General features: G+C 33.2%; 1 protein-coding gene across 2 annotated transcripts; it reads right to left on the bottom strand.

Moving 5' to 3' along the window:
• Positions 1-281: 281 nt before the first annotated feature.
• LOC120326997 (clathrin heavy chain linker domain-containing protein 1-like) lies at positions 282-10,863 on the bottom strand. 2 transcript variants are annotated; one of them, XM_078111988.1, is made up of 11 exons: positions 10,842-10,863; positions 8,004-8,212; positions 6,875-7,078; positions 5,607-5,776; positions 5,092-5,361; positions 4,689-4,768; positions 3,721-3,887; positions 3,258-3,386; positions 2,241-2,500; positions 1,453-1,661; positions 282-763 (listed from the first exon to the last, which is right to left on the bottom strand). In XM_078111988.1, exons 2-11 carry the CDS (start codon positions 8,189-8,191, stop codon positions 464-466), a joined length of 1,977 nt encoding a protein of 658 aa, XP_077968114.1. In that variant the 5' UTR covers positions 8,192-8,212; positions 10,842-10,863; the 3' UTR covers positions 282-463. The 2 variants fall into 2 exon arrangements, with proteins under 2 accessions (XP_077968114.1, XP_077968113.1); XM_078111987.1 differs by having other exon boundaries at positions 5,086-5,361; positions 10,842-10,862.
• Positions 10,864-14,996: the final 4,133 nt, after the last annotated feature.

Below are 14,996 nucleotides of genomic sequence, written 5' to 3' on the forward strand. Positions count from 1 at the left end.
ATATAAGACAAACAAAAATGTCTACTTTGATCCACAACACTGGAGATAAGCATTAGGGTGGACAAATTTCGGTTCATATTTAGCTAGTGTATACAAATCACAAACGATTAGCACATCGCACTAATTGACGTAAGCAAAACTGCAACACACCATGCTGAAAGTGTGTATTCAGTACAGAAGTTGAACTCCTAAATGATATATGCTCATACGCGCCTTCAAATACAGTGGTATATGCTGCAATACCAGCTTTCTATCCCATCCAGTGAATGAACACACAAAAATTGCTAAAAACTTAAACTTATAATATCAATCTTACAAAAATATATATTTTTTTGTTTAACGAAATACTAATTCGATTAAAGGTAACGACTAAGTGCAACAGTAACTGCACTTCTCGGTCATGTGGCAGAAAGAGGTTTTTCAACGAATTATGAACTTGAATCACAGTTTAAAAAAATGAAAGTTATGTATAATAATCAAACTGTTCCTTTTCATCTTCAGCAATTACGCTGAGTGCTTTTGATATTGTGTTTCGAACCACAATGGCTGCATGAATATCCATTGCAAGTTCGAATTTGTCCTGATTCTCACATTCTTTTGCAATAGCTTTCCATCGTCTTTTAACAAGGTCGTTGTTATCATAGGCATCTTGACCATCCTCATAAATCACTTTTGATAAATCAGAAGCAGTGAGAGGGCTGTCATCAGAATCACCGACTTTTTCTACTTTTTGACCGTTGTAGATTTGATCGAGAAGTTGAACCTTATTATAAAATAAAGAGTAAACAAACAACTCTTTGAAAATACATCATGAATCTAATTGGTAGAATCTTTTCTTAGTAGTGATATTAACTGATTAATTTATTTGTAAAACTATAACACTATATTGTAATTAAAACTACTATTATGATTGAAAAATTGAAAATTTTTTTATACAATTTTGCAATTTCTCTCTGAACAAGGCTCTATGTAAGCACCACTTCCATACACAAAAAGCTACTATTTTTAAAAGAATTGTAAGATTTCCAGTTTGGCCTCGGCTACCCAATTTATTGCCTCTTGGGTGAGGTGATTAGCATGGGGGGTTTAATCACAGATGTTCAGTATGTGATGTTAACATAGTTAGATGAAATGTTCTAACCACTTAGTTTGGTATAGCAATAGATGAAGCTTATTTAGATAGAAAGGCCCGTCAGCCTGTTTGTCGCCAGTTGGGAGACAAATTTACGATCCAGAGGCACTGAAGTATGGCAGAGATCACCATGGCGACCAATTCAGTCCCTCCCAATTTTGATTCCTGTCCTGCAGAACCCTCCAAAGAAGCTCGTGGAACAGGAGTATTCCAGGGAACACAGTTTGAGAAACGCTGGTCTACTGCATATAAACCTACACTAAATTACAAGTCACCTTATTTCAAACAATCATAACACAGAAAGCATTAAAATCACTTACCGCCAATATCTTTCCATCATCTCCCACTTGAATCAAATGTATTAAGGAATGACTGAGTGGTATAGGTAGTGGAGATTGATAACTGATGTAACGTTCACTTTGACCACTGGCAGAATCATCACTCGCACTATATTCATCTGGAGTTGTGCGACTCAGAATCCAAACAAGATTTTCATCCATGCATTGTTTTAATAATTCAAAATATGTCTCTGAACAAGAACATAGAAAAAAAAGATGGCAACGATCAGCGCATTGTGCTAAACATTAAGAACATGCTTGTCAGGCACTTTTCCTTTTAATACTGGCTGGTAACCTTATTACAAACAGTCCAATGCCTTGATTATTTAAGCCATCAGATATGAGTGACAAATAATGGTTGGAAAAAAGGTATCTTATCCTCATCACAATGAATTCATTAATGGCTCGACAGTTGCCACATTATGCTTAGTGTTCAAAATATGCTCACCATCACACTGTGGTTCTCATCATGTAGCTGCAAGACAGTTCACATAGTGGCCAGTTGGACACGGCACCACCCAAGTCAATGCATCCGAAACAATAAACTGGTGAATGAACTATCCCCATATCCAACCTGGACTGGCAAGCAGGCGAGAGTTGTAGTCCGCCATATAATTAAGCCAATTTACTGGTTTTTCTAACTTTCGGGATATATATGAAAGTCCTATCAAATCCTTATCATATTAGTAACCAAGATGGTATTTAATTAAAAAGAATCAAAAAGGCAATACAGACTAAATGTCAAAAGTTCTATGTAAGTGAGTCTTAACCTCTTGTAAACTTCTCAACATGGGTATAGTCCAACATTCCAGCAACTTGTCCAATCTTGTACAACAAAGACGCAGCCAATATTTTGCATCCAGATGTTTCAGAATACATTTTCTGAGCTGCAGCTAAACAACTATCTTTATTTTGCGTACAAGATTCTGCGTATTCACACAGTCTGTCAGCAACTGCTTTACATGATTTAATACATCCTTGTGTTACCCAGTGTAATACCATATCTGGTCGATTTTCATTCAGTGCACAACTGTATAAAATCATGATAAATTTGTTAAGTAATAAGATGATCATTGACAAAAAATAACTAGACGCAATTGAAAAATACCATTATATGATGATGGTTCAATAACAGAAATAATTAGCCAGTTCAATGTTCCAGTTGGTTAAAATCGTTTGCCGTCAAAGCCACACTGATCAATTCTAGAAACTACCCTGTCTGGTAATTTATTGCTTGGTTTGGTATTTTCAACTAGACTGTTTACTGGCAACAGTAATTTATTTGTTGAGTTTATATACTTGGCTCCGCTTTATCTGAGTCATGTTTTGTTGGTGCTTTATCATTTCATTGTGTACTGCTTTAAGGTGCTGCTAACGTTTAAGGTAATTAAACCCTAGTATTTGTGGATGGATTTGTTTGTAAAGTAATAAACTAAACTTAGATTACCACACCCTGCAGTTTGCAGTTTGCAATTGCAGTTTGTTGCATATAATCATTTACGAAAAACTTGAATCAGCTCATTGCTCAATTGAGTGAGAAGACAAGAATCTTTTACATGGTAAACATGGAAAACCACAGTAAGTTCAGCTTTCCATGAGCGTTTACTTGTTACATTTTTGTTCTTCTACATTTACTCCAAATTCAACCTATCATCTAATTCAGAAGATAAGCATTTATCAAAACTCACGGTTATTATTTTTTTGTCAATTTGACACCATTGAAAATTTTTGACATATTATATTCTTGATCTAAGTGAACGAATACTTGACATAAAATACAAACTCACTTGACACATTCATATGACATTTCTTCATCAGCAAAATGATTTTGGGCAGAAGATGAATACATGAATGCTTCCGCGAACATGAACAATGGGGTTGGAGTTCCAACATAATTGATACTGACTTCTTTGAATCTGAAACAATTAGGCAGTATTTTTCAAAAGTACAAAATATTCAAAACTATTAATTTATTTCTAAATGTTTAGTCAGTCAATTAAATAAATTATCGAAAGTGAGTTTGTTTAAAACCACAAGCGACATTTTCAGCATTTCTCACCGTACTGGAAATATGTCCAGTACATAAAGAATATAATATTAAAATCAAAAATGGTATTCCAGGGTAGAGGAATTGATAAATAATAGCATAACAAAAAAATTAAAAAAAATACCTCCATTCGTGTAACCAGAGTGTAAGGTATTAATGATACCTTAGGAAAATCTAATGGTGCTTGTTTTAATCAAATTAACCTCAAAAATGTTTCCATAGCTCGAAGAACTCCTCTTGGACTGATCGCTGCGTGGGTTGCAGCATTTGCATATTCACCATCGTAGAACAATTCATTAAATTTCTCAATATATTCAAGAATCATTTCAGCTTCTTTTTCTCTCGACGGATCATCGTCTTCAAATCCAGCCTATTTGAATGAAAGATGAATTTAAAAATGTATCATAGAATGAAATGTACTAAGATTGAATTGATATGATAAAGCGATTGAAGAATGTCTTGAAGATATTGTTCTGTGACTCATTATTTGGCACAATAGCATATGTTTAACACTGATTACTCTTTGTGGATTGAAGTTCCAATTTCTGCATTTCATACTGAGTATCCAGATGAAAGCCAGTGGTTACTATAGGACTGAGCCATCTCATTAACTTTCCTCTCCTGCAGTATGGATACGGAAAACATTATATCACAACATTATATCACAATAAAAACAACTCCTACATCTTCACACAATGTTAATGGGCATTTTTGTAGGAAAATGGACGAAACCTCTTGGGGGCTTCAAAGTTACCGGTATGTGGAAACTGCTTAGCTATTTCATCTGATAACAATATGATTTCGGAGTTTTTTTAAGTCATTGATCGATTTTTGTATCACATATGGTGATATCCTAATTCTGGATAGTTTCGCAATAGCTTCTAACATTTAAGTGGTTGCTTGAATATCTTTAAGGTAGTTTCTAAACACTTCTGGGTGAGTGCATGCAGTCTTGTATGAATTAAATTGATTACATTCCTATAAAAATAAACTACCGGTAATGCATTGTTTTTAATGTACAGCATCAACAAGAGCTGAGTGTTAAATCAGGATCGGACTGTAGGTAGAAAATTAGAAATACACACTGCCGTGCTCAGTACTGCAAACTGTCAGTACATTCTCTATCCAAGAAAGCATACCACTTGTGAAAACAAAAAATACTTAGAATTACATGAGGACTATCTATCAGTAAAGAAGATTCTCTCTTCATCGAATAATTTGTCACTTTCTTCAGAATGTAATCTGAAAGACCTTGAGATAGAAATAAGATGACAATTTAAAAAAAAAAAAATTTCACACCTTAAATCCAAAGGATTTACTTAGGTTGAATATATCACCATCATTGATATAATTAAGAAGTACCATAAAAGAATTGACTAATTGCAAAAAGTTCAAAAATAAACAACTTTATAATATACTGGTACTTCAATATGAATATGAACACCAAGAATTAAACTTCATTAATTTATTCAAACTTCCTGGGAAAATTTAAACATCCTTGCGCGATGCGCCACATCGGCGAGCCTTTCTCTTTTGTTTAGTCATAATCTGAGTCTGGTATAACTCACTTCCACCTTTTCGGTGAAGGGCAAGTTCCTTATATTCACGGGCAGCTTCATTAGCCATTTTCAAAAGTTTATGACGCTTTTTCAATTTCGCGCAATCTATAGCAAGTTGTTCTTTTTCTTTCATTTTCTCTTTAAATTCCTGTAACATTTCATCCCTTTTCTCTTTAGGAACGTACAAGGTTTTCTTTTGTTTCCCAAGTTCTTCAATAACAGAATTTAAATTCTCAACTGCCGACTTCAAAGTTTTTTCATTTGTCCAGTCAATAACTGGTAATCCTGAAACAAAAAATTATAGTTTTCCCTGATTTGACCAATACAAATTGTACAAAATAATATAGGTGTAGAAGATTATACAGGAAAAACTCAAGTTTGAGATTTAGAGATATTAATGTGGCCAACAAGTGGTCAAATATAAAGACAGCTTTATGATTCAGATATCATTTATTATTACATATTAAAAATCAGAATAAAAGTTTAATAGAGAAATCTATACATTTTTGTATAAAACTTCAAATTAATACCAGGAATCGGTCGCTTCTCGAATTTTTCAGTTTTCGTTGTCATGGCAACTGAGTCTTCAACATTAATATTGTCCACATCACCAGTGCTACTGTTATCCTCCTCACCAATTTTTAACAACTCATTGAGAGTATTTTCAAGTCTCTGGTTCTCCGAGTTTAAGATAGAAAGCCTGAAATATGGAAATATGATTTTTATGAATTACCATACTTTTCTGTCATATTTTAACATTTCAAGTGTTATGTCCATATTCAAATAAAATTGGCATTCTAGAATCCTCTCTACAATTTAGGAAAATCTAAAAAGAAAACATAATACATGTTGAATGCACTTCAAAAATGTTATCACAAAACATGATATCATTGCGTAATTGAAATAGAATTTCAGACACCGCCTAAAGTAATTTTCGAAACATCCCCATCATAAATATTGGTCCACTGCTAATGGTGCTCGACTGCAGTGGATGTACATTCTATATAAAAGAGAAGAACATTGCAAGAATAGATAAATCGTAACATTTTTAAAGAGTGTTTTGCACCTTTGTTTATAAAGTCTCTAGACAAGCAGCAGTTTATACATAGAGCGATAAAGTTTTTCTGGTAAAGAATTTCTTACTCAACTCAAACCATATAGTGGGCGTGTGGTAATGATATATAAAATATGAATATCTAAAACTACAGTCCTACTAAAAATTATTCCATTCATGATAAACCCAAAATCTCTTTGCTAAGTGGAATGTTAGGTCATCAAAGGTATTTGTTTGGGGTTATGTCCATTTCGTATTTATGATAGGATCAGGTAAAATTTGTGAGATTGAAGGCTGTTGAGTCGGATCTTTATTTTAAAGTTTAGGGCCAATGAAATTTTGTTTTTTTTTATTCAAACAAATATAGATCATTAATATATATCTAAACAAACAAGAGATATTTGCCTACTATATAAAACAATATCTTCTTGAAATTGAAAATGGCGAAGATTTGAAATGAGTAATAAAAATCCTAAAAATTGTGAAGGTTTCTATGACACGAATATAAAACATTTAATCGAGACATATGACAGAAATTTGGTATTGAACAACATATAAGCTTATTCATATTAAAAAACGGATTGACTTTTGATTCCTTCCTTGGCCATATAGTTTTAGGACCCATATGTTGTCATCATATTTGATGGCTGCTTTTCTGGACCATTATCTATGATAAATTTTCAAACACATTAAAATTAATTATTCAGAAGCTAATTTATCTTCAAAACATTTTAACTACAACACCTGTTTTCCAGTTCTTTTTGTCGTCTTTGATAACCGTTAACAGTTGTAGGAAGACTGGACAAAGTTTTTATTTTGACTTGTAGAAACTTTGCTTCACGTTGACCTGTTTTCAATGCGGCAATGCAGTCTTCATATTCTCGTTTAATGTCTGATAATATATCCTTATATACTGTCACTTTGCTAATCAACTTGCTGAATGCTGTGCTGTAAAGCCATTTTCACATATTAGGTTCTTATAAAAAGCCAAATTGCTAGATTGGTAAAATATGTCATATGTCAATTCAAAATGTGTCATATGAAATATGTCAATTCAAAATATACAGACTGCAGATTGACAAAAGTTTTGATTCAACTTCCGACTGAGGGAAATATGGCCTTCTACTCTCGTTCCTAATTTAGAGAAAACCAAATTTTGTTCAAAAAAATTCTGGTATGCAAGCCTTCCTCAATTGTCTGTTGAGAATGCTCAGTCAACTTGATGCATTTTCAGTTTTTGTTGGAAATTCCTAAGGTAATAATCACAATTTCCAGTCAGAAATTACATCTCTCTATTAAAAATTAAATATCTGAATCTGAATCTCCAAAAAATTCGAAATTCTTACTCCAAACACATGGAAGACTCTGGGTCGAATATGAATAAAAACATGTCAAACTCATACTTCACAGCCTGAATATGAACCATTGTTTGAATTATTTTCTTTAATATTCAATCCAGTTGCCAGGCAATAAAAATCTCAAATTGAAATCTTGGAAAATGGAAAAAATTGGATCATATATGCATATCGAATACAATTGATATATATTCTGTTTTTTTTTGTTTTTTGTAAAAATAACATCATAGTTTTGTCTTTGGCCAAAAATGCAATACATAAACCCAATCAATTCCTAATCTATAGGTAAAATATCTTCAATTAAACATATCTAGAGGATGATCCAAAAAAATATCTTAATCATTTTGTATGAAAATGAAGAAAATTTACTTTACACTTGAACTTCTGTTTGTGCATGATTGTAACCAAAAGTTTCAGTAATCTTTGCATAAAAGTTATACTCTCTATAGAATATTTTGCAATTGACCTGGGTTCTGTTTCATTAGGATCACCCTGTATTAGTAAACTTATCATCTTACCTGTATATCCAATATCTACGATCATCTGGTCCTGGAGTTGTACACCCAACTTTTTGTAACTCAGTTTTAATGTAATTTTGAACTTCTTTCAATGCTATCTTGTCTCTTTCGCACACTATTGGTGGCAGTGGTGGCTTATTTCCATGCAAACTTCGATCAGTGTAAAGCAATCTTTCCCCAGCATCCATGCTTTATTAAACTAGAATATACTAAATGCAAAATCAGAAAATGTTCAAAAATCTATTGGTACCATACTTGGATAATAATTCAATCTTCTTGTTGGCTCGAATATAAGTCCTACATTATCATGCAAAGATTTAATTCACAATGAAATCAGCATTCTGCTATCTAAAACATTTAGCCAAATGGGACAAAATATCATGGCATTTTTTTGAGTGTGAATCTCCTTGTGAATTTCCTTGAAACTAAGGTAAATACCACAGTAGATGAAAGAAGTAAAAATAGGTATCAGTATCCCACTAAAGTTGTCTGTCTAAAAAGTACAGATATGAAGAGGCAGTGTTGTGTTTTGTTGTCAAAGTAGGAAACATCCTTATTCCATTCGTATGTTGTCACAATACTCACAAAATGTTAGCATTTATTAGGCAAAATGTTAAATAAAAGTAAACGTATGTTAATCAAAATGACACCAATTTTAAACTCGAGATTCTTAAACATGTACTGGTAATAGTACCAGAAATTGTATTGTCCTAATAAAAACCAACACCATACTAAAAGTACACAAAAAGCGCCGTGATGAAATTCCCAAGTTTTGTCAAAGCAAGGGAATTAGTAATTAAGTAGGGAGAAGTAAAAGCTGAAAAAACGACTAAAACATAAAAGAATTAAACAATCAATTTATCATTGTCAACGCAAAATAAGCATTGATAAGATGCACATCATTAAGAAATTCAGCAATATAATGTGTGAAAGTGAGACAACAGTTCATATCTGCAATGATCATTGTGCTTCTCTGAACGCTCGTGATTGTCCTTCATTCTTGTAGTACCAATACTCGACACTTTTAGTTTGCAAATCCACTATTGGTTCTCCAGAATCAGCAGATAACGTCTCAAATACAATAACAGTAATTGGTTCTTGATCTGCCATTTGCACACATGCTTCACCAAAAGATGGCAAATTTATTATGCAATCTAAATTATTTGTGATCCGCATGGTGGCACATTCGAGCGAGCTTTTTTGGTATTGCGTAGTACGACAATGAGTCATATTATATAATATGCTATTTTTATTAAGGTTCTCTGAATTCTATCTTCTCTCTGAAACTATCTTCGAAGGTTATATAAATAACCGGAAAAATATATCGACAATCTTGATCCGATCGAACTTTACCAAACTTACCACTTAGGAAGCAATTAGTTATCAGTCTGCACTATTCCAATATCAAGTGCCAATTCAACACTCAAATATCGTAGCCGATCAAATTTCGCATAAATAATGCTCTCTTACAAAATTATACAGAAGGTATTGAATTTATTGTGTCAATATTTTTATCCAGTTTAGTCAGATGTACACAGATTTTCATTAGGTGTCAGGGGGTTATTTTAGTTTCATTTAGCTTAATCTTCATTTTTGATAATACTTGGTGGTTAAGTTGATGTGAAATATTTCAAGTATTACATTATCCGTTATTCTAAATGAATATTCAATTTGAATTTCTTGGATTTGTCAGTAGTTGCATGTGATCCTTCTTAAAATTTGTTAAATAATTTTCACTGCCGGAGTGCCCACAGCTTTGTCTTAAGTAAATTACCAGAAACAAGGCGTGTATGTGACTTTGTCTTCTATATATTGCTAAAATACCCACATTTTCTGATTAAGTTTGAAATAATAATACAAGGTACCATATCTTTATTCAGAAAAATTTAAATGGTTTTTGCACGCAATACGGCAATAAACATGCACAATACTGTTAATATAAATAAGGCTGCAAATACTTAACATACTGCATGCTGTCATGTCTAGCCTTTTTCTAATTCCATGACAAGTTGATGAAGAATGAAAACGAAATTACATAACAAAAAAAAAATGAACTGGTGTTCGTATTTCTACATCCATAATAAAAAGTAATACAGGATAAAAAACGAAACATCCTTTAGCAAGTTTATTGATGATAGTCAAGTTGTAAATTGCTTATAAATGCTCTCCAACGTCCACTGAAATCCTTGTAATGATACTCGAATGTTCCATCATTTAGATTGATCCAAATTTCTATGTTGGATTCTGTGTAATTCATCGAATCATCCATCTTGTGATGACTTGAAGATTCAACTTTTTTTTCTTGCGTTTTGTTATCCATTTCACGAAGCAAGCACTTCAACAGGTATGAGTAGCACTCAAACGTATTCGGTCACAATAATATTTTCTTTGTTATGTGTTTGTCACATGATTTATTTTGCCGCCAATCACTTGAGGTCATTCAAGAGCAGTAGAGAACATTGTCTAACTATTGCCCAGACTTTTAAAAACTCACAGGATAGGATGGAAACACGCAAGTCACTTACTTTTGATATGGCACCGCAATAAATACTTTGCAATATCATTTATTGTTACTAGACGTGTGGGGAATTCTCTGTTCAAGGTATTCTAATATTAATAATTTCAAAAATTATGCCGGTCTCACATATTTCTGACTTGCGGCTTTCATACTGTAAAATTTTGCCCCCCCCCTGTAATAAAGGATACTTATTGAACAGCAACGCGGCTAACATTTACGACTCCAAAAATGCTTGAAGATTGAGTAAAACCTGATTGGATTGAATAATCTCAAAGCATAATTGCAAATGACAACAAATAACAGAAAAGTACGTAACTGACCCAAACAGAGAAGTCCTCTATCACTTTATAATGTACACATCAGCCATTATTTGTTCAAAGTAATATTACATTGCCAAAACAATTATTAACTTTCTAAGGTCAATCATGATGCTAAATATAACCCTAAAAAATACAGAAAAAAATTTATACAAATATATCTTTTAGAAAACCAAGTTTGTGCAACTATACTAAACCACAAAAAGTTTCGAATTAGCCAATAGCTGTAACAATTATCATCAAACAAATCATATGCAACTCAAGATACTTCTAATCTAGCTTTACTTCAACTGCATAAACATGATCTTGCTTCGACCATTCAAAAAATGGTTTGTTTAAGATTCCCTCATGTTGATTCGAGACGTCATGTTCAAGTCTGGCATAAATTAAAAAAATTTTCCACTATACTATCAAAGTCAAAATATATCACTCTAAGATAATAAGCATATGATAACGACGTTTTTTGATCATTCATATTTTTTTTATCATGATATATTTCTCGTCTCTTGATATGTCCTAAATATGATTGCTCAAACACTTTTGTGTCATTCAATCGTTCAACATATTGCTCACAAACAAATTGTTTCGTATGTATCTTGTATGTGGACTTTATTTGATTTAAACATAGTCTCTTCTTGACATTTAATTCATACATACATAACGTAAATAATCAATTTTTATAATCTTAAATAAACTCTGTCTATAAAAATGTTTTATTGAAAAACTTGAAAATGTCCACTTCATTTTATGAATCTACTCCGTGTTATGCTACTACCAGTTGTTTTTCATACCATGACAAAAATAAAATGTGAAACATTTCGTTTTACAACGACTGAAGGAGGAGAAGAAAATTCCATTTCAGGCCAAAACTGAATTTGAATTCATCTATTGATTTAAGTGGTCATCATGTTAGGTGAATAATATTTCAGGAATAAACTCAATGACTCATTTCTGAGCTATTTCTTTAGTGATGTTCTCTCTATGTACGATTTATAATATCATTTACTGCCATATTAGATATGACTTTATTTTACTTTTAAACTTGTCGTCAATATCAAATAAATTTTTTCATTGTTAATCTATTATTGAAGTTGAATTTTTTAACTCAGTGTGCGTTGTGCATGCAACTGTGATATAAAGATAGAAAGATTCTGAGCAAACGAATGAATACAAGATTCTAGGTTGCAGCTTTCTTTAATCTGCTCATGCATTATTTGCCCAATTTGTTACAATTTCACATTTTCTCATGAATCCTCAGTTTTAAATTATTGTTATCATTTTGTTTTTGTGCAAACATATTTTCAATTATTTGCAACAGGTTTCTTTCAACTGTTTTGCGAGTGCTCAAACATAGGTCAAACATTCGTGAAATAAATCGGTAATTATTGAAACAATAATGGTTTGAAGCAATTTGATAGTCCTTGGTTTTGAATTAAACAATGGGTTAGCATGGTAATTCATTTTACCACATTCAGACATACAGTTGTTGTAATGCAAACTGGCAAATTAGTCTACACCAAATAGCCAAACTAATGTTACTATTATGCTGAAATGAAATAATATAAAAGTATGAGAAACTTATGAAATTCTTTATCAGCCAGATTAAATTAAAGAGATATTATAAAGTAAAATGAGAAAGAAACAACATCAAAATACAGTAACCGCACCCTGTAACTTATGCTTCATCATTACTGCATTCTGAAAATGGCACACAATTAATGTGCAAAAACAAAAAAGCATGAAAAACGTATTTTCAATGCGTAAAAATGTAATTAACAAGTAACCTAACATAATACTACTACCACCGTACCATAAACGCACTTACGGTACCTTACACTGTACCGCCTGACTGTACACAAAACGGCGCGGCGGTGTGGCTCAACGGGCTAAGCGTTAGGAATACGCTCACCACCGCACCTCTAATTACTCTGCGTGGGTTCGCAAGTTCGAATCCCATGCAGGGATGGTTATGTGCGTGAGGATTGCTGGACTCCTCGCCGACGTTGGGTGGTTCACGTAACCGCTGGTCGGTTACGGCTTCCTCCACCACCAAGTCCATGCTTCCGAAAACAAAACAATACAGTAAAACTAATCCCATACCCGACTTGGAATGGTAACCGGACGAGAGGCCGTGGTTCGCCATATGGATAAGCCGTCTTATCGGCTTTCCTCTCCCCCGGGATAAATATGTAAATCCTATCCTATCCTACACAATATTCCAGTGTTCTGATATTTCTGTATTCCATTCACTATACAAGCTTTTGGTTAAAATTTAAAATGTTCAGACTGTCAGATTATCATCTAATGATTTCTTTTCATATTCATTTTGTGATTAATATATCCAAGCACAAACCTGTTTCGCGTAACAGCAATAATTATCCTTATCCTTAGCTGAAGTTCAATTTTAGGCAGGGAAATCCCCGCGTCAGTTGTCCTAGCAACGGTCATCAAGAGTTGAATCAATAAAAATCCTAAATTCCAATATTAAAACAACAGGTTTATTAAATATTATTTTTTTATAATAATTTTATTAATAAGAAAAAACATTTATGAACAAGATAATAACTTTAACCTCTTCAAAAACAAAATCGACGTTTTCGCTACAGCGTTTCTATTTGCAGCGGCGGCAAGGACATCCTGCTCTTTCAACCATAAGAGAGCTGGCGCTTGCTCACCCTCTCGGCCTGTTTTGAATTTTATTATTTGTTATTCATTATCTATATTTTCGTGGTACGGTACCGGTATTTCGTTTATGTACCTATATTATTAAGTTAACGTATGGTACGATATGGTAAAATAGGAACAAGATTTATTTGAGGGAAAGGTGGGCCGATAATGAGACACGGCAATCCAATCATATTAGCATTTTTCTCTATTTTGAACAATGTCCGGATGTGTTAGCAGGCACAACTGCACAACTTAATTCATGTAATTACTGAATTATGTAGCCCATACAGCTACATGCAAAAAATATTCAAATGGGTTAGGAAATTGTTGAATTACGAGTTAGACTAATTCATTTGTTTGTATATTTTTTTAGGGTCTCATGTAGTTTCGTACCTATTGACCTAACATACAGATATACGGTACTTCTAGTGGGTGTAGCATGACAATTTTTTCACGTATCAATCCTAACTCCCACCTGACTACACCACCCAAAAATTACGTCATTACGACGCCCACTAGAAGTACGTTAGGTAGGTACCGTACGAAACTACACGAGACCCCTTTTTTCAGTTTTTATTTGTTTGTATATCTTTCTTTTTACTTATGTCTCGCTTTTTTTCACTCCCGACCTCATGTCTCGATGATTGTGTGTGTGTGCGTGCCTAATTAGTCCTGATACTGTAAAACTGGGTAACTTTGGATGATTTCACTATACTTTAATCAATACTTCTGCCGTTTGTTGTCCAATTCGTGGTAAATTAAGTAAATGTAATTCTCTGCACATGTATTTAATTTTCTCGACGGTCCGATCATTTTTTCTGTCTTGATTGTTTCATTTTTCATTACGCTACTGAATATCTAACTTGGGATGGTGAATCACCTCCCTGCGTCACCGCAACTCGAGCGAAAAGTGCGTGTGTGAAGACAAAACATGCTTTGCGTCGTTGCGTAAAAATACCAGATGTTCAATCCATGTCGCGAGTGACTATGATTATGACGACGGTGTGATTTCCGGTGCGGCCCTTTCAAGTCGTTTTTAAACTATAATATCTTGTTTCTTTTCACCTTATCGTAACTTTAGATCGAATATTCACCGATCATAGCCGATTTTATCGTCTGTTGCACGACAAAGATATATGTATTTTGTCATTACTTTTTAGGTAAAAATAACAAAAACAGGTGAAGGTTTTGCTAAATTTACTAAAACGAAAACGCGACAAAGCATTTGGCATTCCACCCATAGTAGGCGAAAGACGATTAATACCGTTATTGTTTTGATAGCGTTTAAACACTCCACATTGTATATAGTCGAACGGTAAATAATATTAAACTTGCATGTGGTTGGATCCTTCATTAATCGACCAATTCAAATGTCAGTCGTGCATAAATCACACCAAAACATCGATTCAGCAATTGGCAACTTTCATTTACGGTAAATAATTTTGCTAAATAAACATTCGTTGTCATTTTTATTAAATTTAGTGGAATTAC

The sequence above is a fragment of the Styela clava genome, chromosome 4 (assembly GCF_964204865.1).
Source record: "Styela clava chromosome 4, kaStyClav1.hap1.2, whole genome shotgun sequence".
Lineage (NCBI taxonomy): Eukaryota > Metazoa > Chordata > Ascidiacea > Stolidobranchia > Styelidae > Styela > Styela clava.